This window comes from Sciurus carolinensis, chromosome 2 (genome assembly GCF_902686445.1).
Source record: "Sciurus carolinensis chromosome 2, mSciCar1.2, whole genome shotgun sequence".
NCBI classification, from domain to species: domain Eukaryota; kingdom Metazoa; phylum Chordata; class Mammalia; order Rodentia; family Sciuridae; genus Sciurus; species Sciurus carolinensis.
Genome location: NC_062214.1, coordinates 26,177,821 through 26,202,791, shown reverse-complemented (window position 1 = coordinate 26,202,791; position 24,971 = coordinate 26,177,821). Strand labels below are relative to the sequence as shown.

The 24,971-nt window shown below is 51.2% G+C and overlaps 1 protein-coding gene across 1 annotated transcript; it reads left to right on the top strand.

Annotated features, from left to right (window-relative positions):
* The first annotated feature begins 2,755 nt into the window (after positions 1–2,755).
* Tcf15 (transcription factor 15) lies at positions 2,756–8,091 on the top strand. Its single transcript, XM_047540999.1, has 2 exons — positions 2,756–3,330; positions 7,604–8,091. The coding sequence occupies exons 1-2, from the start codon at positions 2,812–2,814 to the stop codon at positions 7,676–7,678; spliced, it is 594 nt and encodes a 197-aa protein (XP_047396955.1). The 5' UTR covers positions 2,756–2,811; the 3' UTR covers positions 7,679–8,091.
* Positions 8,092–24,971: the final 16,880 nt, after the last annotated feature.

Below are 24,971 nucleotides of genomic sequence, written 5' to 3'. Positions count from 1 at the left end.
GCCGAACCTCAGTTTCTCCATCTGTAAAATGGGCAGACCGACAATACCCACCTCAGAAGGTTGCAATGGGCAGGAAGGGAGGTGAGCAAAATACAGAGTTCCTGCTGCATGGAGCTTGCATTCCAGTGGAGGCAGACAGACTATGGACAGAAAAAGAAAAGAGTGATGGTTCACTGCTGTACTCCCAGTACCCAGGATGCCTGGCACATAGCAGGTGCTCAATTAATATTTGCAGAATGAATGAATACATAAACGAATGGTGGCCATCAATGCTATGGAAAGAAATTAAGCAGGCTAGGCGGAAGTAGGAGGGCTGGGGATGCTGGCAGGTGGGAGGGCAGTTGCAACTTGAGTCCTGGTGGTCTGGGAGGAGCTCCTGAGATGAGATGGAAGCGAAGATCCAAAGGAAGTGAGGGAATGCCCTGTGGGGACACCTGGTGCCAGGCGGAAGTGGGTTCCAGGGGTAGAGAAAAGGACAAGGGCTGGAACCCTGCACAGCGCTCGCCCTTTCCCAGGCAGACCCTGGGGCCGGCCCCTAAGGACAGAAGTCCTGGGTGCCAGCCCCCAGCTTTCTTGGCATAAACTCAGCCCCATCGCCACCCTGAGAATGGGTATGCTCCTTGTCCCCAGGTTTGTTTTTGGTTTTGTTTTGGTATTTTAATTCTGGTGTTTGCTTGTTTGGGGACGTTGGGACTTGAACCCAGGGTGCTTCACCACTGAGCACTAAGCACTATGCACTAAGTCACTAAGTTGCCAAGGCAGGACTTGAACTTGCGATCCTCCTGCCTCAGTCTTAGGAGTAGCTAGGATTACAGGCTACAATCTTTGTCCTCAGCTTTCAAAGCAGGAAAATGAGACTCCAAGAGGTGGCTAACCTTGGAAGCAGAGCTGGGTCTCCCAGGCCAGACCCTGAATGGTTGCTACCTCATTGTCCTGAAATTCTTTGTTTACAGCTGGCCTTCCCCCAGGCTGGAGCAGCCAGCCTCAGACTCATTCATGGTTTTATTTTACTCCCAGAGTCCCTTGTGTCCAAACCTGCCGAGGAGGAGCGAATGAATGAATGAGCCCACCAGACCAGCCCCTCCCACCTTCCGGGCCAGTTCACGCCCTGTTTGGCTTCTCCAGTTGGGAGCTGGAATTGGGAGGGGGCTGAACAGAGGAATTTTAAACAGCCTGAGGGTCAGGAGCAGAGAGGAGGGGGAGAAAGTGAAAGTGGAGGGGGCTGGGAGCCCCTGTGAGGAGGCGCAGACAGGGAAGGAAATCTCCCCGTAATAATTCATCGCTCAGGAAGCAGCAGCAGGCCCGGGGCTGTGTGTGGGACTGGCCCCGCGGGAGGGGGCGTGCAGACTACTTCTCCTCCCCAAAGCTCAGCCTGGCTAGGGTCACGGTCAAATGGTGTGGGAGGTGGGGAAGCCAGGTGTGGGAACGGACTGGGCCGCAGACCTTGGGTTCTGGAGAGTTAAGGGAAATCCTTCTTCCCTGCTTTCTGGCCTGGGTCTGGGAAGCTGGGGACGCTCAGGATGACAGAGGTGGGAGGCATCTTCCAGGAAAACGAGGCTCAGAAAAGACAAATGCACCTCGAAGCCTTTCAGCTCTGATCCCTATGCTCTGTCTGGCAGCCATTGCCGCTGAAGAGAAATTTATTTTCAAGGCCAAGTGGATGCTGATTTGGCTAGTCCTGGGATGGAGCTGGGAAACAGGTATGAGTGACCTGGGGATCAGCTCAGTTATGCTTCCCAGGAGGGGTTGCCACAGACACAGGGCGAACAATCAGAAGTTTCTGGAAGGCAGGCACACACTGCCAGAAGACAGCCTAGGTGTGTGATGGACCAGTAGAGGCAGATTCCAAGAGGTGGCAGCCAGACAGGTTGAGGCTGGAGTCCCCAGTCAATCAACTGTAGCTAAAGGCCAGCTCTCTTACCTGTGAATCAGGGTCACGCCTGCAACCTCAGCAGGGCAGTGAAGTACCCAGCGCTGGGTGTCAGCTCCCTGAGGGTCCGTGAAGGCAGAGGGTTTATTTTGTTCAGATCTGAATCCTCTGATCTAAAACCATGCTTGACAGATAGTAGGGTCAACTAATGTTCGCTGAACACATAAATGAATGAATGCGACTACTGAGATTAGTGTGTTCTGAATTTGGTTGTGTGTGTGTGTGTGTGTGTGTGTAAACTGTCGTAGGGAAGGTGACATCGTTCAGTCCTTTTTTGGAAAGGTTATAGTCTTTCCCAGGTGTTCCCCATGGAATCAACACCAGATTCCTGCGCCATTCAAGAACTGCTGAATCAGAATGTGGGCGATCTGGTAAGCCATAACGTCAAAAGCCCGGTCCCCAAAACTTATGCACAGGCGAAAGTTGCAAACCACTGATTAGAATGTGAGGGCGGGAAGTCGGCCACAATCACCTTCCGAATAGAAAACAGGTCAAGCGAGAAGGGACCCGTCGGTGGACTCCCAGGAGCCTAGGCGGAGGACGAGGAGTCCAGATCTGAGTTCCACTCCGGCCACCCAAACCTCCAGCATCTGCCCGGCTGGCCAGCGGAGAGCCGGAGCCTTCGGGGAGGGCCAGGAGCTCCCGGGTAGCTTTCAACCTGGGGGACGGGGGAGAGCCGCGCGTAGCCATTGGCTGGGGCGCGGCGGGCGCCTCCCTATTGGCCCGGGCGGAGCCCCCCGCCCCCGCCCGGGGCCGCCCCGCGATTGGCCCCGCCCCCGGCTATAAGGCTGCGGCCGGCGGGGCCGTGGGAGCGCGCGGGAGCGCACGGCGGGCGCGGCCGAGGCAGGGCACAGCGCACCAAGGGACGCTGCCGGGCGCCCATGGCGTTCGCGCTGCTGCGCCCCGTCGGCGCGCACGTGCTGTACCCGGACGTGCGGCTGCTGAGCGAGGACGAGGAGAACCGCAGCGAGAGCGACGCGTCCGATCAGTCGTTCGGCTGCTGCGAAGGCCTGGAGGCGGCGCGGCGCGGCCCGGGCCCCGGGGGCGGGCGGCGGGCGGGCGGCAGCTCGGGTCCCGTAGTGGTGGTGCGACAGCGGCAGGCGGCCAACGCGAGGGAGCGGGACCGCACGCAGAGCGTGAACACGGCCTTCACGGCGCTGCGCACGCTCATCCCCACCGAACCGGTGGACCGCAAGCTGTCCAAGATCGAGACGCTGCGCCTGGCGTCCAGCTACATCGCGCACCTGGCCAACGTGCTGCTGCTGGGCGACGCGGCCGACGACGGGCAACCGTGCTTCCGTGCGGCGGGCAGTGCCAAGGGCACCGTCCCCACGGCCGGCGACAGCGGCCGCCAGCCGCGCTCCATCTGCACCTTCTGCCTCAGCAACCAGCGCAAAGGGGTGAGTGCGCCGCGCTCCTGTACGGGGCGGCGGGGTCGGAGTCGAGTTAGCCAGTGACCGAGTGTCTCCGCGAGCCAAAGGGGCAGAGTCCCCCGTTAAGGCGAGGGAGAAGCTACGTGCTGGTTGCGGCGTCCCAAGCCCAGGGTTTGGTGTGAAACTGAGCCACTCAATGTCCCCCGAAGAGAGAGCGTTCAGGGAAACCCAGAGCCCGGATCTGATTTAATTCGCATTGAGAAATCCCCGCTCCAACTAAAGGTGTACTGGGACTTCCCCTTCTGGGAAGAGGGCAGGAGGAAAGAAGAAGTAAGACCATCATTTACTGAGTTTTTGCCCAATGCCTGCTGCACGCCCGTCCACTTTTTTACTTTGACCAGAGTCTACTCTGGCAGGTAGGTTTCCCCTCACTTCATCACTGAGAAGGGTCTAAGTCTCAGAGTGATAAAATCATGCCCATATTGACAGGATGCAGGCCCTGGGTTCATTGGGTAGGTGTTGCTCTGAGTTACTACCCGCATCGTGTATTAATTGTCCCCCATCCTAAGACCTGACCCAAGAGCAGGAGACTGAGAAGAAATGGGAACACATACCTCCAGCTTGAAGTACCCAGCTGATGAGCAATAGGAGGAAGAAGGGTGTCCCCGAGAGCATCCCGCCCCCCAAAAAGGATGTAGTGTTGGGAGAAGGCACTGTTAGGTTAGGCCAGCTGGACAGAGCTGGAGTTAGTTTCCCCCAGTGAGTCCTAAGTAAGGCTGTGAACCAGGCTGCCAGGGCGCAGGTGGGGGCTGGGTAGCAGCAGAGGCTGCCAGGGGCCCTCTTTATCCCCAGACTCCCTCCCTTCCTGGCCTTGGCTTCTCCTGCAGTGAGGAAGCTTGTCTGATGGAACAGGGCTGGTTTTCTAGCTGCTGTTTGCATCTGGGGAAACTGAGACTCCGAGAGTCCTGCCTGGCCTTTGGTGGCCAATGAAAGGGCATGAGGGTTGCAGTCAGGTCCCCTGACTGCCAGAATTTGGTTCTTGTGGCCGTCATAGGTCCCTTGCTCCATCTTGTGCTGGCAGGGCCTCTCTGTTCAGGTCTCAAATCACCCGCTTCTGGTTCATCAGACTCTCGGACTGGCTACTCACCCCGTTTCCCCAAATCAGTCTTCTTCACCTCTGATTTGTACCCTCTCAAGGGTCCTTGCTGCTCCCTGCTGTGGGTTAAGGCCCCAGGCTGGGCTGGGAACCCAGGGTCAGGTCCTCAGGTCCACAGCCATGTGTGGAAGGGCCGACTGGGCCCTCTGCAGTCCCTCTGGCCGCAGTTCCATTCATTCAGTTCAGCCACCCTTAATTACCCAGCTGGCTTGTGTTGGCTCTGAGGATGTACCCAGAGGGCAGGGTGTGGGTCCCCACCCGGTCAGGTTTTCCCAGGGCCAGGGCAGGGAGGTGAAGACAAGGACACTGTGGGCTGATGGCAGGAGACCAGCAGCACAAAGGGACTATGGGAGGAAGCCCAGGCCCAGGGCAAGAGGTGAGGGGCCTCTGTGCTAAATCCTAAAGGATGCCTGGGAATAGACAGACAAGGAGGGACAGGGAAGGAAAGGGTGCTCTAGAAGCTGGGCAGTGTGGAGCCAGTCCCTAAACCGTGGACTAGAGGAGTGGGACGCAGTTAAAGGCGTGGGAGCATGGAAGGGTCAGAGACTGGCCAGTGGTATGACGGCAGTCTTCCGCTAGGCACTGAGTTACCACTTAGATACCTCGACAGGCAGCGAAGGAGGCACCACACTGTCCCCACCTACTAAGAGATGCTACCACTGCTCCAGAGACCCACAGCCAGTGATGGAGTCAGGATTCGAACTCAGGCCTGCCTGACCGGGAGGTGGGAGAGGTTTCCCTGGAAGGCCCTGAACCTGCAGGCCCGAGAAGGTGTGTGTTAGCGCCCACCCCCATAGCAGGCAGGCTGGGGGCTCCTGCACAGGTCTCTCTGGCCTGTCCCACGGCTCACAGGACCTCGCCTGGGCCTGGCTACTTCCCTGGAATCCGTCTGTGTGACTAAGAACCCAGCCAAATTTGGCTACAGAAGCCACACTCAACTCCAGAGGCCCCTCTGGGAATAGGGGAGAAGGGTGACCCTCGCCCGTTCTGGTCCCTCCAAGACGCAGCTGGAAGAAAAATGGCTGTCATGGGGAGCCCCCCATCCCTTCTGAGCTTTGAGGCCCAGCAAGTTCCAAGGTTTCAGACCCCATTCCTTCACCTCCGGCCACCCCCCCCCATCCTGGCTGGTCTGGGGCTGGGGTCACCGAGGAAGCAGTTCCCTCTAGCACCTGTTTAGTTAGGGGTTAGGGATGACCCTCTGGTAGATGGACAGGGGGTTCTTATCTTTGCCCATTTATCCTTTCGTGACGTGGGGTGGGAGCTGGACAGGATGCTCTTGTGAGGCTGCCTGCTAATGTGCCCAACTCAGGAGCAGATAGGTGACAGGGCCCAGGTGATGCTGCCAATCACACTTGTGGACATTCACGCAACATGTACCACGTTCCTGACACTGTGCGAGGGCTTTGCCCGTTAGCTTGAGTGACCTGCGTCAGCGTGTACGATCTTGTGAAGCAACTCCACCCTCCAGGTGGGGAAACGGGCTCGCTGAGGTGAATTGCTTAGCTGAGGTCCAGCAGGCAGTCCACGGGAGGGCAGGAATTAAGGCCGGGAGTGTCCCTCTTGAGCACAATTCCTGGCCACAGGGCTCCCATAGAGCCTTAGTGCTAAGTTCTCATGGGACACACTGGGGCCTAGTAAGGACATCTTCCTCAGCTGTCCTCACATTTACTGTACCTGACACAGCAAGGAGAATGATTCTGTCCCCCATCTGTCTTCACAGATGAAGAAACTGAGGTTCAGAGAGGTGAACAGTCCCAGTATTCTAATGGGACCCAGACATGGGGTGGCAGGTGGCACTCCCTGTCCTTGAGGCTCAGAGTGTTCTACCCACGACCTCAACACTCTACTTCCCCCCCCTCCTGGCCCTGTCCCTAGCCACCCGTGTCAGCCACTCCTGCCAGAGTTTGTCTGAGAAGCCCAAGCCCCAGGCTCTGCTGGGACTGTGGCCTCAGCCCTCAAAATAGCCCTGCCTGTGAATGAACATGCTGTCCCTGGGCCCAGCGAGCCTCCAGGGAGGCTGGGCTCACATCTGGATGGATCTGCCCCAACCTGGCCCTGCGAGGGGGCAGGCAGCAGGGCTCCCAGCTATCACCATTCCTCTGGACGGTTTGAGAGGGTTCCAGGTCCGTCCTCTGGCCATGAGCATTTACAGTGAGATTCCACCCAGCCTCGTGTCCAGGACCCAGGATGACTTGCTGGACCATGTGGCTTTCTAGGCCTGCTCTTTACCAACTGACCTGGTGGCTCTGGGCCAGTCACTCCATGTCAGAGACTCAAAAGAAGGAGGCTGTGACCTCTCCGGCTTATGTGTATCCACCAGCGAATACAGGGCTGGTAGAGACCGCCCCTTGGGTGAGGGGCTGACTCCGCCACTGGCTCATCTTCCAGTGGCCACGCCTGGATCAAACGGCTGCTGAGCACCTGCCCCGTGGCAGCTCCTGGGCTGGAAATGGAGCCTCAGAATGAGGCCTTCTTCTCCCACTCCCCGAACCTCCAGCCAGATGGGGGAGCAAAGGGAGACCCTGCCTTCCCTTACTGTGTTTTACCCTAGTGAACGTCCCAAAGAAAGACAGGAAGTATTAAGCGATTCCAAGGGTTTAGGGAAAAAAAAAATTCCCAGGGAGACAAGACCTGAGAGCATATTCCCAGCAAAGGCAGACTGGGATTGAAAGTCATGCTCCAATTTTTTTTAAAGGCAGTAGATCATGTGGGGAAGAATGGAAAAGGTTAAAAAAAAAAAAAAAAAAAAAAAAAATATATATATATATATATATATATATATATATATATATATATATATACAAAGGGAAAAGGCCTCCCTCCCCTCCTGTCTCCCCATCATCAAATGCCTGTCTTCTAAAGACTCCCACTGGCCATTTTCCATATGCACTTCTCTCTAGAAATGGCAACATACAGAGGTATTCACTCAGTTCTGCCCTTGACTTTGCCCTTGAACCGTGTCCCTCCACAGCATTCCCTGTCAGTGCGTAGAGTTTCTTCTGCTTTTTGCTAGAGGGAACTTTATTGAGTGGTTGAACTGTGATTTACTTATCAAGTCCCCTACTGCTGGACACAGAGGTTAGTTCCAGTGTTCACAGCAGCCTGACCCATCCATCTCCTAACCCTCTTCGTCTCCTCCTACAGGGTGGCCGTCGTGACCTGGGGGGCAGCTGCTTGAAGGTGAGGGGAGTGGCCCCCCTTCGAGGGCCACGGAGATGAGCCAGGGCCCCTGCAGGATTTGCTCCAAGCAGGACACCAAAGGAGGCCGGGAGTCAGCCATTGGCTGGACAGGGGAGAAGACCCCAGAAGCTGAACCCACCCCTTTGTGTAGGGACCAGGAGACAATGGCCTGGGCCCTGGACCCTTTGGGCAGGGCCTTTGGGACATCTCCACTCCACCCTGGAGAGCTGTGAGGACCCATTCAGCCCACCCAGGCCTGGCTGGTCAGAGACAAGGTGGAACTTTTGGGAAAAGACTGTTGGTGACAGAGGTGTCTGTGTGTCTGTGCGTGATTGTGTGTGTGTGTGAGAGAGAGAGAGAGAGAGAGAGAATTGGTGGCTTAACATAAAAGTATTTTTAAATAAAAGATGTCGTTCCCAGCTGAGGAAGTAGGACCTTTGGTGCCGTCAGAGGTGGCCCCTCCCTGGGACCCAGAAAGAGGAACAGCAGGGGTGCTGCCTGGGGGCTGGGGTGGCAGGTGGCCCCTCTCCAGAAGTTGGGACGGCCAGTCTGTCTTCTCCGACTTCCATTTGTCCCGTGTTGCTGAACAGCCATTAGGTGTCCTGGTGTGCTGGGTAAAGAAACCCACATTTTATTTATTTCCGAATAAGGACTAGATCGCTGGTTCAGAATTCAGAAGGTGGAAAATCTCCCCCTCCTGTCCTCCCAGAGACTGCCCCAGTCACCTGTTTTTTGTGACATCCCCATTCCCTACAAATAATCAAGCAAGTGCACAGATAAGCTAAGCTTACTGTACGACTTTCTGCTCCTTCCCTTTTTTTTTTTAATTTCCTTTAACCCATCTTGTCCCTCTGCCCCAGATGTGGAACACCTATAAAAACTTAAACTGGAGCAACGCAGACGCCACTTCATGGTAACTTTGAAAGAATATTGAAATATTTATTCCGTTTGCAGAATGGAAAACTTGGGACTTACCGGGTTGATTGGGTCTGCTATCTTCCCAAATCAGGACACAAAGGTGTCCTTATCCCTCCATTAGTTGCTTCATGTTCCATTTTGTGACTTGAACCCATCTCACTGGAGCTGGAGGCCGTGCAGGCGCTCCGTCCTCCTCGTGTGCAAGTGGGTGTGTAACAGACGGCTGTTCTCACCTTGTTGGAGCTGAGATGACTGAGGACCAGTGACACCCAGAGGCACGTGTTGGGGTGGCCCGGGGCTCTGTCCACCTGGAAAGCTCAAAGCCGCTCTTGCTCCTGTCCGGATGGAGTGCCAACCCCCAGGACCCCGATCGTGCTCCCAGAAGCCCTGGGAGGTGGCGACCAAGTTTCCATTTTACAGAGTCAGCTGAGCCCTGCAGAGTTCTAGGCTCTCTGGCTCTTGGCCCGTGTCCCCGGGAGGTCAGGGTCCAAGGAGCTCAGGAGGCCAGAGGGAGGAGAGGCAGGGAGAGGGCCAGGCAGCAGGCAGCTGCCCCTCGCTTAGCAAGTGCATCCATTCACCTGCTTTTGATTTTTTTTCCTTTAACTAGCACTCGTGTTGCCTCCGCACTGCAGTCTCTCCCACTGTCCAGGTGCGCGTGCCCTGCGCTCCTGGGCTTTGCCCCTCCCGCCAAGCCTGGATCGGGCTGCCCATTTTGCAGAGCCGCAGACAATTTCCCAGCACCCCGGGCACCAGCGCTGTGCCAGTCACCACGGGACAGAGCCTGGCCCACCTGGTCTTTCCCGCCGATGGGCTGAAACCCAGGCAGAGCAGGGGAGTTGCCAGAATCGCCAGTCCTGGTTGGAGCCAGTCCTGAAACCACCCCGCCTCACCCCTTCCGCATGTGATGAGGAGGAGGAGGATCCCAAGGGGCCTGACCACCAGAGAGCTTCCTTGGAGCCCTCTACCTCACTTCCCGGTGTTCCAGGGACAGTGGTCTTGCCCATCCTGTGTCCCAGCGGGCTGCACTTTCCCTTGGTAGCTAATTAGGAAAGCACATTGCTCTCGCTGCGCCTACCCTGGTCCAGGTACAGGCAGCCTCTGGCAAAGCCACAGGAAAAGGACCGTGACCTTGTCAATGGCAGGAAACCTGGGAATGGGGGCAGGGTAGACACTTGGGTGCTCTGGGCTGGAGGCCCACGTCTGCCATCAGATTTGCTGGGTGACCCCAGAGTTGTTGCTTGACCCCTCTGAGCCTCCCCGGCCCAATCTCTAGCCAGCAAAAGCAATTGCAACAGAAAGAAAAGTTTGTTTTGCTTTGCTAAATAGTTTTTAATAGACCACTTATGCACTGGGTAAATAGTTCAAGTTCAAATTGTATCAGATAGTATGCAGCGAAAAGCCCTTAACTTCCCCGAGGCGCCTCCCTGAAGGCCCGGCTGTGAGCAGTTTCCTGTGGGTCCTTCCAGAAGGCTCTACACTGATTACCATGTCTGAAAAAATATGTGTAGGTTTCTCTGCTTATGTCTTCATTGTAAACCGTTCAGACACTGGGCAGGGGACACAGCTCAGCGGTGGAGCCCTTGTCTGTCACGTGCGAGGCCCTGGGTTTGACCCCCAGCACCACAGGGTGGGGAGTGGCGGTCATAAAGCTACAAGACCCTAGAAATAACCCCAGTGTGGAGCCTAAGGGGTCTTTATTACACATACACACTTAAATGGTCATCTCCTGCATGCTGAGTTAAAACTTTATATCAAACCATAACACACCTTGGGAAAGCACACAAGTTGCCACAGCACAGCTCAGTGAATTTCCACCCACTGGGTGCACCTGTGTGCCCAGCAAGCAGCCCAGGAAATGCAATTAGCAGCTTCCTGGGAGCCCAGGTCCAGCACTTCCACTCACACTAGGGTCCTCCTTTGACATGGATAAAATACACTTGCAGAGATCAAAATCCAAAAGTTGCAAAAGAGAATAAACTGGCCAGAAGTCTCCTCCCCTCTCAGCCACTCAGTTTGGGTTCTCAGAGGCAATTACTATGACACAGGGTCTTGGGGACTCCTGCAGGGAGGATCAGCACGTTATAGATATTATGTACATTATGTAGGTAAAACAGTACATAATTTATGTACTGTATATTATTACAGTACATTATACACGTAATACAGTAATGCAGTGAAAGCCTTTTATACACTTTGCTTTGCACTTGAATTTTTTTCTCCTTTACCAATACTTCTTAGAGACCCTTGGTGTTCAAGAAACTGATCCACACTTTTTCACAGCTGTATAGTGCTCCACCATACGCTGGAGCTGTCTTCCTGGGCAATGGACAGTTAATGTCCATGAGTAAGCTGAAGGTCCGTTCAATCCATGTGACTTGGGAGAAGCACAGCTGTGAACCAAATACCTCTGGGGGTGATTTTCCTAATACTGCCCCTCCCCCACCATACGCACTGTCCCCCTCCAGGAAGGGCCAGTCCAGCCAGGCTCCTCCAGGCCGACTTGGGGCCAGAGGAGTAAAGTTGTTCAGAGAGAAGAAATCCAGGGCTAAGGGGACATGGAATGACCGACCCCAGCCAGACCACCTCAACTCTGAACCACCTACACACGCCTCCCAAGCACAATGCTTTATCGGAGAGCATTCTATCATTAGAGGATTTACAGAGACATCAGTTCACGGCAGGTGCTTGTTGATACCTTCCTGCAACCCACCAGTCTCCTCCTGCGTTCTCCTTGACCTCATGTGGTCAAATCCAGACCTGAAGCTACATGCAGCACATGCCCTTGAACTGGATCCTGTGCTGGGGGCAGGGGTGCCCAGAGGACATTATAGACAGTTGACAAAATTAGAATGTGAGCAAGAGGTCAAAGTATTGTATCAAAGGTAAACCCTCTGAATTTGCTAACAGGACTCTGGTTGTGGAAGAGGATATCCTTGTGCAGCGACAGGAGCTCCAGGTAGGCCACGTACTTTCAGAGAAAAGTAAACTGCGGGCACTTGAGGGAGAAGGACAAAGCAACCGTGGCCACTGGTGAACGCTGGTGGCCCTGGGTGAAGGGTACAGGGAGTTGCCCATACCGCTTCTGTCTCTCCTCTGCATGTTTGCAAATGCACAATGAGAAGTTAGAAAGAAGCCCGGCTCTTGGCCCGTTCCGTTCCACAGGAGGGCTGCCAAAAGGTCTCCTGGCCCCACTGACCCTCCCCTGGTTCAGCGAGTCTAACAGGACAGAACATAGTCCCAGGGGACCCAGGCTTCCCTGCTCCTGATTCTCAGGCCTCTGTGGCCCTCAGGAGGCTCAGGTGGTCCCAACCCCCGAGCCTCCTGCCACCATGATTTATGTCCCTGTGAGCCTCAGCAGCTGTGAGCTCCGGTCCCACCAGGCAGCCAGCTGGAGGGGGGGCAGCCTTTGCTTCTCAGCGTGTCTAATCCAGACCAGACTTGCAGACCCCACGGGCCTGGGATTGGGCTCCCAGGGGGCCAGGGTCACAGGTCAGGCCAGTAGGGCCTGGAAACCCAGGAGGCCCTGAGAGTGAACCAGCTGGAAGGCAGGTCTAGCTTGGTCTAGTTTGGCCACTGCTCCTGTGTGACCCAGGGTGGGTGTCTACCCCTCTCTGGGCCTTGCTCTTCCTTATATCAGCACAGCTTACACACAAAGAACGGGAAGGACTTTGTCAACAGGACAGACCAACCTTGAGGAGGGAAGTCTGGTAAAATATGAGTTGACTTTTTCTAAACACCCAGATCCCCTAGGCTTGGAAAAATATCTGACTTTTTGAGGACCTACTATGTGTCAGGCCTCAGGGTACATACTTGACAGAAAAGAATTAATACAGCTTGCAAACCAGATTATATTCTATGATTGCTCCATTTTATAGATAAGGAAATTGAGGGACAAGATGGTTAAAGAACTTGCCCAAGGTTTTGCAGTGACTGGTAAATGGGCCAATTTGAATCAGATTCCCTGGCTGCTCATCTACCACCTCACCTGGCCAGAGGTAGGTGCCTAGTCCTGCCACTGACAGGGCTCACTAATTGGAGACACTGCCCTAAGTGACTCATTCGATGGCTTCACTTAATCTTGCAGCAATGCACATAGGTAAGTCCTGTTGTCACCCCCATTTCACAGGTTAGAAAATCAAGCCCAAGATCACTGGACTGAGCAATGATTGGCAGACCAGGAATGAAACCTAGGGGATCTGGCTGAGTCACTGCAGGAGATAAAACTCAACAGGATGGGGCTGGGGAGGCTGAGGCAGGAGGATCGAGAGTTCAAAGCCAGCCTCAGCAATGGTGGTGGTGGCGAGGCACTAAGCAACTCAGTGAGATCCTGTCTCCAAGTAAAATACAAAATAGGGCTGTGGGTGTGACTCAGTGGTAGACTCGGCCTGTCACATGCATGGCACTTCACAGACCACACAAGGCTCTAGGGATGATGAAAGAACAGGACAGATGTGGTGCCTGATCTTGTGGTGGCCACAGCTTATGGAAAAAGCAGGCTCTGAGCAAACGATAAAGATGTGGAGGCTGGGGATGTAGATCAGTGGTCGAGTAGATCAGGGGGTGGCGTGCACAAGGCCCTGGGTGGGCTCCCCAGCAAACCGCCCCCCAACACATACCCACATACAGTGGGGGCAGGGCTTCCCAGGCACCAGGGAGTATGTGACTGGGAGATCAGAGGTATGGTTTGGGAGGCTGCTGCCAAGGTAGGAGAAGGCTTTACCCAGTGTGGAAGTTTCTGCTGGCTGATCAGAACCGCTACACCTGCATGAATAATGGTGCATCTGCAAGTCCCTGAGCTCCCCCTGAGCACAACCCAATAACCCCCAACACATCTTCAGCGTCCAGAGCAGCCGCCCAGGACCTTGCAGAGTATGTGACAGCCAGCACTCCCCAGCACTTCCTCTGTGCCAGGCACTCTGAGCCTGGAACTCATTCTGCCCTTCAATGACAGAAGCAGGATCAGGATGCAGGCACGCCGGGTCCAGAGCCCTTGCTCCCAATCCCTCCTCGGCTGCCTCTATGCTCAAGGCAGGAGGCAAGTCCCTCCAGGCCGCAGCGCGGGACCTGGAGCCCACCTCCCGCTCCCACCCACCAATCTGCCGCCTCCCGCGTGCCTGCTGGTGGCGGGTGCTTACAGACACTTGTGGAGGGTCTGGGTCTCACTCCGCCCGCACGCCTGCTCCACAGGGAGTGCCCAGGCGTGCAGAGGAAGACCCCAAAGGCAGCTTGTCCCATCCGCAGAAGAGCCGGTTGGGAAGATGCTGGCAGCGAGCCTTTAACCCTAGAGGAAAGAAGGGGTGGGCCCGGCGCGGGGAGGGAAGAGCCGCAGGTCCGTGGGAACGTCTCTCGCCCCCACTCCGCCCGCCCCGGGCCTCCCCCAGGCGGCGGCCAGGGCAGCGAGAGGACGCGGGCGGGAGGCGGGCCCTGGACCGCGAGCGCCCCGCGCGCGCCCCGCGGGCTGCTGGCGGAGCCACCCCACGCGACGCCGGGGACTCCGGCGCCTCGCCGCCCCCTCCCCAGCGCGCTCCCCTCGGCGCTGGCCCACCGCCTCCAGCGAGCCCTGGAAAGGCAGCTTTCTCTGAGACAGGAAGGTGTCCTCAAGTCTCAGGAAGGAAAAACAGTCGGGCTGAACCCAAGACCGTCTCCAAGGGGCCGGGGCTGGCGCCGGGCCAGGGCTGACATCACCTGGGAACCGCCACGACCGCAGCTGCAACCCGCCTCCTGGGGGGACGCGCTTTTGCTATTTAAAAAAATAATAATACTACTAAAAAAACTTTTCCAGTCTGGTGTTTTGAAATGTGCTTTTTATAGTGGGCCCTGGGGTGTGGGCGTTTGGGCGTCCTCCCTCCCCGCTTTCCTCGCGCTCCTGGTTTCTGGCAGCACACAGTGTCGTCTCTGACCAATCACAGCCAATTCCCGGGGACTTCGGGTGGGAGCTCCCTCCAGGCCCGACACCCTCCGACTATCTTTTTCTCTGTTTAGATATATTCAATTTCTACTTTAAAATACGGATAATAGCGGGGCGCGCTGGCGCACGCCTGTCATTCCAGCGAGTCAAGAGGCTGAGGCAGGAGGATCTGGAGTTGGAGGCCAGTCTAAGCCATTTAGGGAGGCCCTAAGCAATTTAACCAGACCTTGTCTCAAAATAAAAAATAAAAAGGATTTGGCAGGACGTGGGATGTGGCTCAGTGGTAAAGCACCCTGGGCTCAAGCCCCAGTACTAAAAAAAAAAAAAAAAAATTAAATAATACCCAAGTTACGAATTCAAAAGATACTTAAGAGTCCCAGGTGCAAAGTCTCTCCCTCTGCCCCTTAGTCACCTATCCCTGTCACTTTTATTTTATTCAACAAAATCTTACTGTGCTTACTGTGTACCAGGCCCTCTCCTAAGCAATTATGTAATATGAACTCATTTAACCCTCATAAAACCCTATGAGGTAGAGTTTCCATTGATTATTGTCTTGTGAATATTGCCAAAGGTATTATATGCATACAAAGCACATCTAGATCTACAATTTCACCCTCCCTTTAATTAATCTACTTAGTTGTTTATTTTTGTGGTACGAGAGATTGAGGCCCGGAAATGTTTAACCACTGAGTTTTTTGTTTTGTTTTTTTTTGTGCTGGAGATTGAGGGATCAAATCCAGATATGCTTACCCACTGAGTCACATCCCCAACCCTTTTTATGTTTTATTTGGAGACAGGGTCTCACTAAATTACTGAGTCTGGCCTCAAATGTGATCCTTCTGCCTCAGCCTCCTGAGTTGCTGGGATTATACCCAGTCCTTTTTTTATTTTTCATTTTAAGACAGGGTCTCACTTAGTTGCCCAGGCTGTCCTCAAACTTGCAGTCTTCCTGCCTCAGCCTCCACGAATCTGGGATTACAGGTGTACAAAATGCAGCCAGCTACCTGCTCCCTCTTATAAAGACACAATAGAAATTTATTATACCCCACTGATTTGCATTTTAATATATTTACTGAAAATCTATCTTGGGAATCATTCCACGTAAATGCATAAAGACATTCCTCATCATCTTTATAGCTGTGTAGTAGTCCCTTCTGTGGAAGAATGTGCCATAACATAATTACTGCATCCACTCTTGGTGGATATTAAGGATGTTTTCAACTTTTTTTCTCCTGTGCATTACACTACAATGAATAACCAAAGTGATCTTTCTAAAGCAGGTCAAAACCCAACAGTTCAATGCTTAAAAACGCTCCCTGTAGGCAGAGGGGAAAAAAATTAAAGGTTATCAAGAACTCCTCTAAGACTGACAAAAATAATGGGTTTGCTAGGCAGTGATGTGCCTGTGTCCCACGTGGGACATTCATGTAAGAAATAATGACCTTGGGCTGGGGTGTAGCCACAGAGCACTTACCTAACGTGGCATTCCTGGGCTCGATCCCTGGTACCTAACAACAACAGCAAAATATGATCTCAATTAGGTAGTGGTCATGAAGGTGTGCAGAAGAGGGCAGCAACCAGGAGAGCTTTCCAGAAGTATAACTGAAATAACTGCCGCAGTTAAGGGACCCACCAAGTGCGGGAGAGGGAAGAGTCTTTTTGAAAGGGGCAAGTCCCTCCTCTGCCCAATGCTGCCTGGCTACCCTAGCTAAGATAGCACCTCTCCTCAAATCTTTTCTTTCTTTTTCTCTTCCTTTTTTGGGCAATACTAGAGATGGAAACCAGGAGTGCTCTCCCACTGAGCCACATCCCTAACCCTTTTTATTTTTTATCCTGAGACAGGCTGTAAAGTAAGTTGCTGAGACTGACCTTGAGCTTGCAATTCCCCTGTCCCAGCCTTCTGAGCAGCTTGGGCTGACAGGAGGGTACCACTGCGAATGACTCTCTCCACCAATCTATAGCCTCTTAATTTTCCCTTGTAACAGTTGCTGACACTTTGATAATTGCTTATTTCTTTGTCGTGTTTACTGCCTGTGTTCTTCCTCTAGACAGAAAGCTAGCCGAGGACAGGGACTTTGCCTGTGTGGTCCACGAGTATTTTTACCAATCCTTCAACAGTGCCTAGCACATGCTGGGTACTTAGTAAATGATTGTGGGCAGATCAACCAATGAAGGGCCTCCTTCCAGAGAAGGAGTCATAGACTGGATCTCTGCACTTCCGGACACCTCCCTCCTTGCCAGCCCCTCCCACCCCCTGTCCATCCCTATCCTTCTCTCCAACCAACTGGACTCTCCACCTGCCTGCACTGTCTACCACCAAGACTTTGCCCAAGCTGTTCCCCCAATTGGAAAGACTGTTTCTTCGCCTTCTTTGTATATCACAATCTTCTCCATTTTTCCAAATCCTGCTTCATATCCACTTCTACCAGAAAGGATCCCCAGACAAATTCTCACACATTCCCCAACCCTTCTCCCTTTCCAACATTCCCATGACACTGTTTCTGCCTGGAATTAGCCAGGACTTTTTTTGGTTGACAGAAATCTTTCTCAAAGTGACTAATATAAAATAAATGAATAATAGAAGATAAGCTGTTGGCTTCTAGAACTAAATTCAAGGACACCAATTTCATTGCTGAATCCAGAAGGCAGCCACATGATAGCATGAGAACTCCACCTTCCTGTTTTCATCTGTCAATCTCTCTTCCTGCTTTCCTCACAGCTTCATTTTCAGAGAGCCTGTCCCCTTTTGATGGCAAAGATGGCTGCCAGCAACTCTGGAGTGCAGTTGACCTGTTTAGAAACCTGATGGAGTGGGCCCTATCTTTAGTAGTTCCAACAAAAATCTCAGGGAAGGCCGCCATTGGCCTGCAATTGGTCACATGCTCAACCTTGGACCAATCACTGGGATAAGATGAAGTGTTCTAATTGGCTAGGCCTGGTCATGTGCCCACCTCTGAAGTGGGGGTGGGGCTTGCCTGGCCTGAACTACCAGAACCAAGAAGGGATCATTTCCAAAAAGAAAATGGGAAAATCGCCACTCAGCTGCCCAAACCCCAAATGTCACCGGAGATGCCTCTGTTGTACCACACTCCCACCAGGAACCTGAGTTATTTTTATAGGAGGTATCTTCCCCTGAATCTGTGAATTAGAGACAAAGTCCAATACCCAGCCAGAATCTAGCACGTGACCAGTGTCACATGGCCAGTGCCTGATAAACACCAAATCCTCCCTCCTCTCCTTTAGGCCCCAGATCCCTTTGTACTCAGTCTATGGCTTGTCCAGCTTTGGGGGACCCAGGCCAGTGGATGAGTGCCATGGACGGTCCACAGGGAGTGCACACCATTCCTGACTTCTCTTCTACCCCTCTGGCACAGGACACCCCACAAGGGGATCACAGTTCTTAGCCGACAACATCAGTGTGACCTTGGAAGAATCTCTTCCCCTCCAGCCTCACTGGTCGCCTCTGTTACCCAGGGGCTGGGAGGGGCGTCCCCCAGGAAGCAAGGCCTTCTCTTTGGCCCTTCCCATGCATCTTTAACACGGGTCTATGTCTGGTACCACCTGTGCTGCCAGTTACATAATATTTTAAAACACAAATACATTATTTCAAAAGCAAACTTTAGATCCCTCCATAAATGGAAAACCAGTATCTCATGCCATAAATAGAAGGTAACCATAAAAATAAGTACAATGAAAACAAAACAATGTCATTCAATTCTAGCCAAATCCGGTGGCCTGCTCAAGGGTCTGGAGGCCTATTCTCTGTTAAAAAGGGAAGTAAATATTATGAGAGGTGTTAAAACACACCGGTGCTCAACAGGGACTTTCTCTTTAATAACAAGTTGAAGGAAAAGTGGAAAGGGAGGAAGGTTCTCTCTCTGGCTTTGACGATCTGTGGAGCGTGGCTCCACCGAGCAGCAGCTCGGGCATGTCGGCTTGTATCCAGCCCAGTCTCAGGAAGCCATGGCCTGACCATCCCTGCCCGCGGAGGTGGGGAGCCAAGCCCCACCCAGCTGGAGCCCCAGCTCAGGGACCCAATTCACGTTTCAGGGTCAGATGTACAATCGTGACCCCCCGAGGAACACTGGCTACTGTAGTTTGGATTTTTTTTTTTTTTTTTTTTTTTTTTTTTTGCAGGGGGTGGGCGGTACCAGGGATTGAACTCGGGGGCGCTCGACCACTGAGCCACATCCCAGCCTCAGGGTCTCACTGAGTTTTTAGCGCCTCACTTTTGCTGAGGCTGGCTTTGAGCTTACGATCCTCCTGCCTCAGCCTCCAGAGCCGTTGGGATTACAGGCGTGAGCCACCTTGCCCCGCTGTAGTTCGGATCTTGACTCTACCCCAAAGGCCCACGTGTTGAAGGCTCAGTCGGGAGGTGGGGCCTAATGGAAGGAAGTGCTCTCATTGGCCAGGCTGGGTCATGTGCCCAATCTGGGAGGTGGGACCTAGTGGAATGAAGTTAGGTCCCTGGGGGCTGCCCTCAAAGGATATATTGGGAATTAGGTCCCTTTCTGTCTTTTTCTTTTCCTCTCAGACACCCTGAGGACAGCAGCTTTGCTCTCTCAAGCACGCCTTGCCATGATGGTCTGACTCACGACAGGTCCAAAAGCAATGGGGCTGAGTGATCACACACTGAAACCCCTGACACCTTCTTGAACATTTTCTTCTTTTGGAGTTGTCTCAGGTGTCTGTTACAGAATGGAAAGCTGACTCACACAGTGGCTGGGTGGCAAAGGCAGCAAGAACGAACTGCCCAGGTGCCCGAAACTTCCCCAACCAGGTGCTGCATGCTTGGTCCCTCCCACACTAAGCCCAGACTGGGGGATAACAATACGTTTCTCTCTCTCTGGTACCGGAGATTGAACCCAGGGTGCGTAACCACTGAGACACATCCCCAGTCCTTTTCTATTTTTTATTTAGAGACAGGGTCTCACTGAGTTTTTTAGGCCTTGTCAAGTTACTGAGGCTGGGTTTGAACTCCAGATCCTTCTGCCTCAGCCTCTCGAGCCGCTGGGATTACAGGCGTGCGACACTGCATCCAGCGAAAATGTTTCATTTGCATAAATTTTTAAACATTTGCATGAAGAACTTGAAAACCAAAAAATAAAAAATAAAAAAGTAATAAAAAAACAATCACAGTGGTAGGCTGGTAATCCCAGTGACTTGGGAGGCTGAGGCAGGAGGATCATGAGGTCAAGGCCAGCCTCAGCAATTTAGCAAGACCCTAAGCAACTTAGTGAGACCCTGTCTCTAAATAAAATATAAAAAGGGCTGGGATGTGGCTCAGAGGTTAAGCGCCCCTGGGTTCAATCCCTGTACCCACCCCACCCCCTGCAAAAAAAGTGGTGGGGACCAGATAGATGATAAATGACCAGTATACCTTTCCATGTTTTTGAACTATTTAAACATATTGCTCAATTTTTATTTATTTATTCATTTATTTAAGTACTGGTGATTTTAAGTACTGGTGTACTCTACCACCCAGTCACATCCTCTGTTCTTTTTATTTTTTTATTTGGAGACAGGGTCTCACTAAGTTGCCAAGACTGTCCTTGAACTTGCCATCCTCCTGCCTCAGCCTCCCAAGTCACTGTGATTACAGATGTGCTCCACCACTCCTGGTTTCAAATTTCAAATAATGAAAATAAATAGTGGCATCTGTCAGGTAAGCAGACCCGGCGTTAGCCGCTGGGTTCGTCATCCGTTCCTTCTCTTACAACTGACTGTTTGATCGAGCATTAGCACAAACCTTGCGTTGAGCCTAAGGCTCACCCAGTGCGTTCATTTGTTCAATCAGTGTCTTCCAGGGCTCTGTGACTTTGTCGCCCGGTGTGGGCACGGAGCCATGAAAACCCTTGTCTTTCAGGGGTCGCAGTCCAAAGGGGAGCTGGTGCCCTGGCAGACAAGACATATTCCAGACAGTGAGCACACATTCTCCGGATAGGGCGGGATGTGGGACAGGTGGGGGGACGGGACGGGACATCGTGAAAGCTGAGTCACCAGGACAGGAGGTTGACCATTCGCAGCAGGGTGGGGCATAGTCTTTGATGCTAAGATGAATCTCGCACGAACCAGCCTCTCCCTGCTGAACCTCTGTTCCTGTCCCTCCCCAAAGTTCTTATAGTCACATAGGACCTTCAAGTGCCTGATCCACAGGTTATGTCGCCATTTGCATCCATTCTGCACCTCTCAGCAGCATTTGATTGAAGTCTGGTAAAAACTCCTGATGAGCTTCCCCCTTCCTCCCTTTTTCTTTAGACAGAATCTAGCTGTGTTGCCCAGTCCAGCCTCAACCTTGCCAGCCTCCTGCCTCAGCCTCCAGAGTCGCTGGGATTAACCACCCAGCTTGCCTCAAGAAGTGTTCTTAAAGGTAAGGAGCAGTGCCCCTTCACTTCTTCCTTCTTCCTCTTTTGGAAAGCAGATACAAAGACTGGAGCTCAAACAGCTATTTTGTGTCATGTGGTGGCCTTGGTAATAAAAGTCACACACAATGGAGTGACAGAGCCCAGGTCTCTAAAACCACAGGATGCACGACCCAGTTGTGAACTGCCTACCTCAGGGATTAATGAATGTGAGAGGGAAATAAATTACTTTTTTTTAAAAAGGCAATACTCAAGTTTTTATATTACCTTAAAAAGGCCTATGTTATGACATTAAGTAGCTGAATCCAAGACTCAGTAATAGAGTTGCCACCCAACAACATTGTCCTCTTTTTCTACAGTGCCAGATCTTCCCTTTAATCTTCTATCTACCACTCTTATCTTCACTTTCCTTAGGAAAATTCTGATTGTACTAAATAAATCATGACGATTTAGAGATGGACATATGACCATATGGACATATTTCTGGCCAATGAGACATAATAGAATATCTGTTCAGGGAAGGACTTCACAGGTTTCTTTTAAAAAAAGAAAAATGTATGGAAGAAAGAGTCCTTTTCTGCATCTGTACTTTGCTGAGTGAGGATGCCATGCCTGGATCCATGGCAGCTATCTTGCAGTTATGAAGAGAGATAGCTGAAAACAGAGCAGAAAGATGAAAAACAAACAAACAAACAAACAAATAAAAACTGAGTTGCTGATGTTGTTGTGCAATGCCCTACATCTGGGTTTCTTGTTATAGGATAATAAATTCCCTTTATGTTTAAGCGATTCAGGTTTGTATTAATACTTGCATGTGGAGGTATTTTAACTGATATATTTTCCTTTTTAAAACACTCTCTTCTTATTTCACAAAAAAGCATTTAGAACTAATAAATGAATTCAGCAAAGTTGTTATATCTTCAGCCAGGACATAGAGAGGGAAGGATGGAGGGAAGGGCTGGGGTGTGTCTTTTATAACAATCCTCATGAGAAATACCTTACTGCCTTTGCAGGACAAGGTCCCCAAAGACCCAAGGACCTCACACTAAGTCCCCCTCTCAAAGGTCCCACAGCAGCTCCCAATCACACTACCCTGGGGACCAAGCCTCCAATCATTTGAACCCTTGCAAGACTCCGGAACCATATCAAGACCATAGCAATGGTCATGCCTGTTCATTTACATATGGTCTGTGACTGCTTTCCCACTATGGTGGCAGAGCTAAGAGTTGTGACAGAGACAGGATGTTTTGCAAAGCCTAAAATATTTACTATCTGACCCTTTGCAGGAAATGCTTGCTGACCCCTAATCTAAAGAAATCCTTCCCTCTTCTCAAGTCCATTCCCATTGCCAGTCACGGCTCTCAATTCTTACATGGCACTTAAAACAATCTGAAGTGTGTGTGTGTGTGTGTGTGTGTGTGTGTGTGTGTGTGTGTGATCCAATTCAGACACAAAAGCATTTGGAAAACGATATGGTTTAGATATCAGGTGTCCCCCAAAAGATCATGGGTGAGACAATGCAAGACTTTTTAGAGGTGAAATGATTGGGTTATAAAAAGTCTAACCTAATCAGGGCACTAATCACCTCATAGGGATTCACTTGGTGGGAACTGCAGGCTGGTAGGGTGTGGCTGGAGGAGGTGGCTCCCTGGGGGCAGACCTTTGGGATATATATTCTGTCTTTGTCGAGGGATCTCTCTTTCTCTCTCTCTCTCTCTCTCTCTCTCTCTCTCTCTCTCTCTCTCTCTCTCTCTCTGCTTGCTGATCATCATGTGAACTGCTTTCCTCCACCACACTCTTCCGCCATGATGTTCTGCTTCATCCCAGGCCCTGAGAAATGGAGCCTACCATCTATGGACAGAGACCCCTGAAACCGTGAGCCCCAAATAAATTCTTCCTCCTCTAAAATTGTTCTCATCAGGTCTTTCAGTCACAGCAGGAAAAAAAAAGCTAACTAAAATAGAAATCAAACATACAAAAGTGTACCTGGAATGAAGTTTTGCAAGAGAGTTCAGGTTTCAGAATAATAAGTCACACACACACACACACACACACACACACACACACACACACAGAGCAGATATTTCAAGGGAAAAAAAATTACCTAGGGGTTCGTCTTTCCAAGATAGAAAAAAGCTGCAATTTTCTCACATGATCGTTCCATCCACAAAGGTAGCCACATATTTTCATATAAGTACTGCGAAGGTCAGGAATAAAGTTCTTTTTGTTAGAAAGACAGTAGCTTACAGAAAAAGTTCAAAACTTCGTTTATTTGGGGATTTAAAACTGGACAGGGTAGCCTTGGATTTTGTTCCCCAGGGTACAAAGTGCTTTTATAATCTAACTATGAGACAAAAATGGGAAGGACTAAGTTTGATTCCCTAAAATCACCTGCCCCCAATTCTGCCCACTATTGGATATTAGAACATTTTCCTTGAGGGAGAAATTGCGTCTGATGGTTGTGTGTCTATTGGCATCCCAATAGAGAGGTGCCTCTGTTACCAGTACCTAACACGGGTCTGACCCATCTCAGAAAAAAGTGTAAAAGGCTTTGAAATGGAAAAAGAAAAGAACTCAGCCTCACAAAGATCACAGGATGTGGGGGTGTCCTACAGGTTGCCTCCATTACCTTCACATCACTTCAAGTTAGATGATTCTTTGGTGGTTAATGACACACCGACTAGTAGAGCTGTGTTCAAATAAAACTTTATTTACAAAAGCAGGTGGTGGGCCAGATTTGGAACACGGTCCATTGTTATTTTTGAGCTATTGTACACATCTACCAATTGTAACAAGACTGATAATCATACATGTAATTCTTTTCATAGAGATGTAAATAAATTCTCTCTGCTCACAATACAATTCATTCCCCCTAGTCCTTCTGTGAAAAAAGTTTTGCATCTTCAGCAAATTACTTTCAGCATTCCTCATTACTTATAGGTCTTCTCTTTGGATTCTCCTTTGAACTAGTTTTGGATTCCTTACTGGTTCCCTCATAAATTAACTAAAATCTTTGACATGTCTTCATTTTATATTTGAAAAAGAGACAAGATTTTATGCTTCTGTAAAAATTATCTTCTAACACATATAATCCCTCTTACTAAATATTTGTTTAATAAATGCTGGAATAAATAATGACTATGTTCTCACAGCCCCCTTTATTTCTTTATAGTACTAACCACTGATCACATTTAATCATATAGCTATTTGTCATTTGTTTGCATAATAGCTGGTTCTCTTTTTTTAATTTGTTCTTTTTAGATATGTATGACCATGGAGTATATTTTGACATATTTATACAAACGTGGAGTAATAGCTGTCTCTCTTACCATAGCTTCATAAAGGCAAGGATCTTGTCTGCCTTGTTCACCTCTGTGGTCCCCTGGTGACTAGCAGAGTATCCCCTGTCATGTAGCAGGTGATCATATGTATGTGTATTTACAGTTGTACACATACTTGGATATACATGTTTGTGTGTGTGTGTGTGTGTGTGTGTGTGTGTGTGTGCGCATATGTATATCCAGAGATGGGGGGCGGAGGTGGGGAAGAATGGGGTTAGTGCTGCCTAGAATAACTCCAGGCACTTCTTTGGTTTTTGTTGTTTGTGTTTGTTTTGTTTTGTTTTTGTTTTTTCATGGAGGGTCCCGGGAATTGAACTCAGGGGCCCTCGACCACTGAGCCACACCCCAGCCCTATTTTGTGTTTTCTTTAGAGACAGGCTCTCACTGAGTTGCTTAGCACCTCACTTTTGCTGAGGCTGGCTTTGAACTCTCAATCCTCCTGCCTCAGCCTCCAGAGCCACTAGGATTATAGGCATGCGCCACCGCGCCCAGTCCCAGACACCCCTTTGAAACTCACATTGCAAGATGGCATATTTTGCCTGGTGCAGTGGCACACGCCTGTGATCCAATTTACTTGGGAAATTGAGGCAGAAAGATGGCAAGTTCAAAGTCAGCCTGGGCAACTTAGTGAGATCCTGTATCAAAATAAAGACAATGAAAATGGCTGGGGGTGTAACTCAGTGGTAAAGTGCCCTTGGGTTCACTCTCCAGTTGGTGGGGGCAGGGAAGGTGGTCGAAGGAGCCCTCCAGAGGCACCGTCCCAGCCCCTGCCCAGCTCAGGTGTCACTTGTCCTCACCAGTGA

What these genes read in the sequence shown, in the direction of transcription:
- Tcf15 (XM_047540999.1), top strand. Translation starts at nt 2,812, where the DNA reads ATGGCGTTCGCGCTGCTGCGCCCCGTCGGCGCGCACGTGCTGTACCCG. An exon ending in TCAGCAACCAGCGCAAAGGG is followed by an intron (nt 3,331 to 7,603) that starts GTGAGTGCGCCG and finishes CTCCTCCTACAG; the next exon opens with GGTGGCCGTCGTGACCTGGG.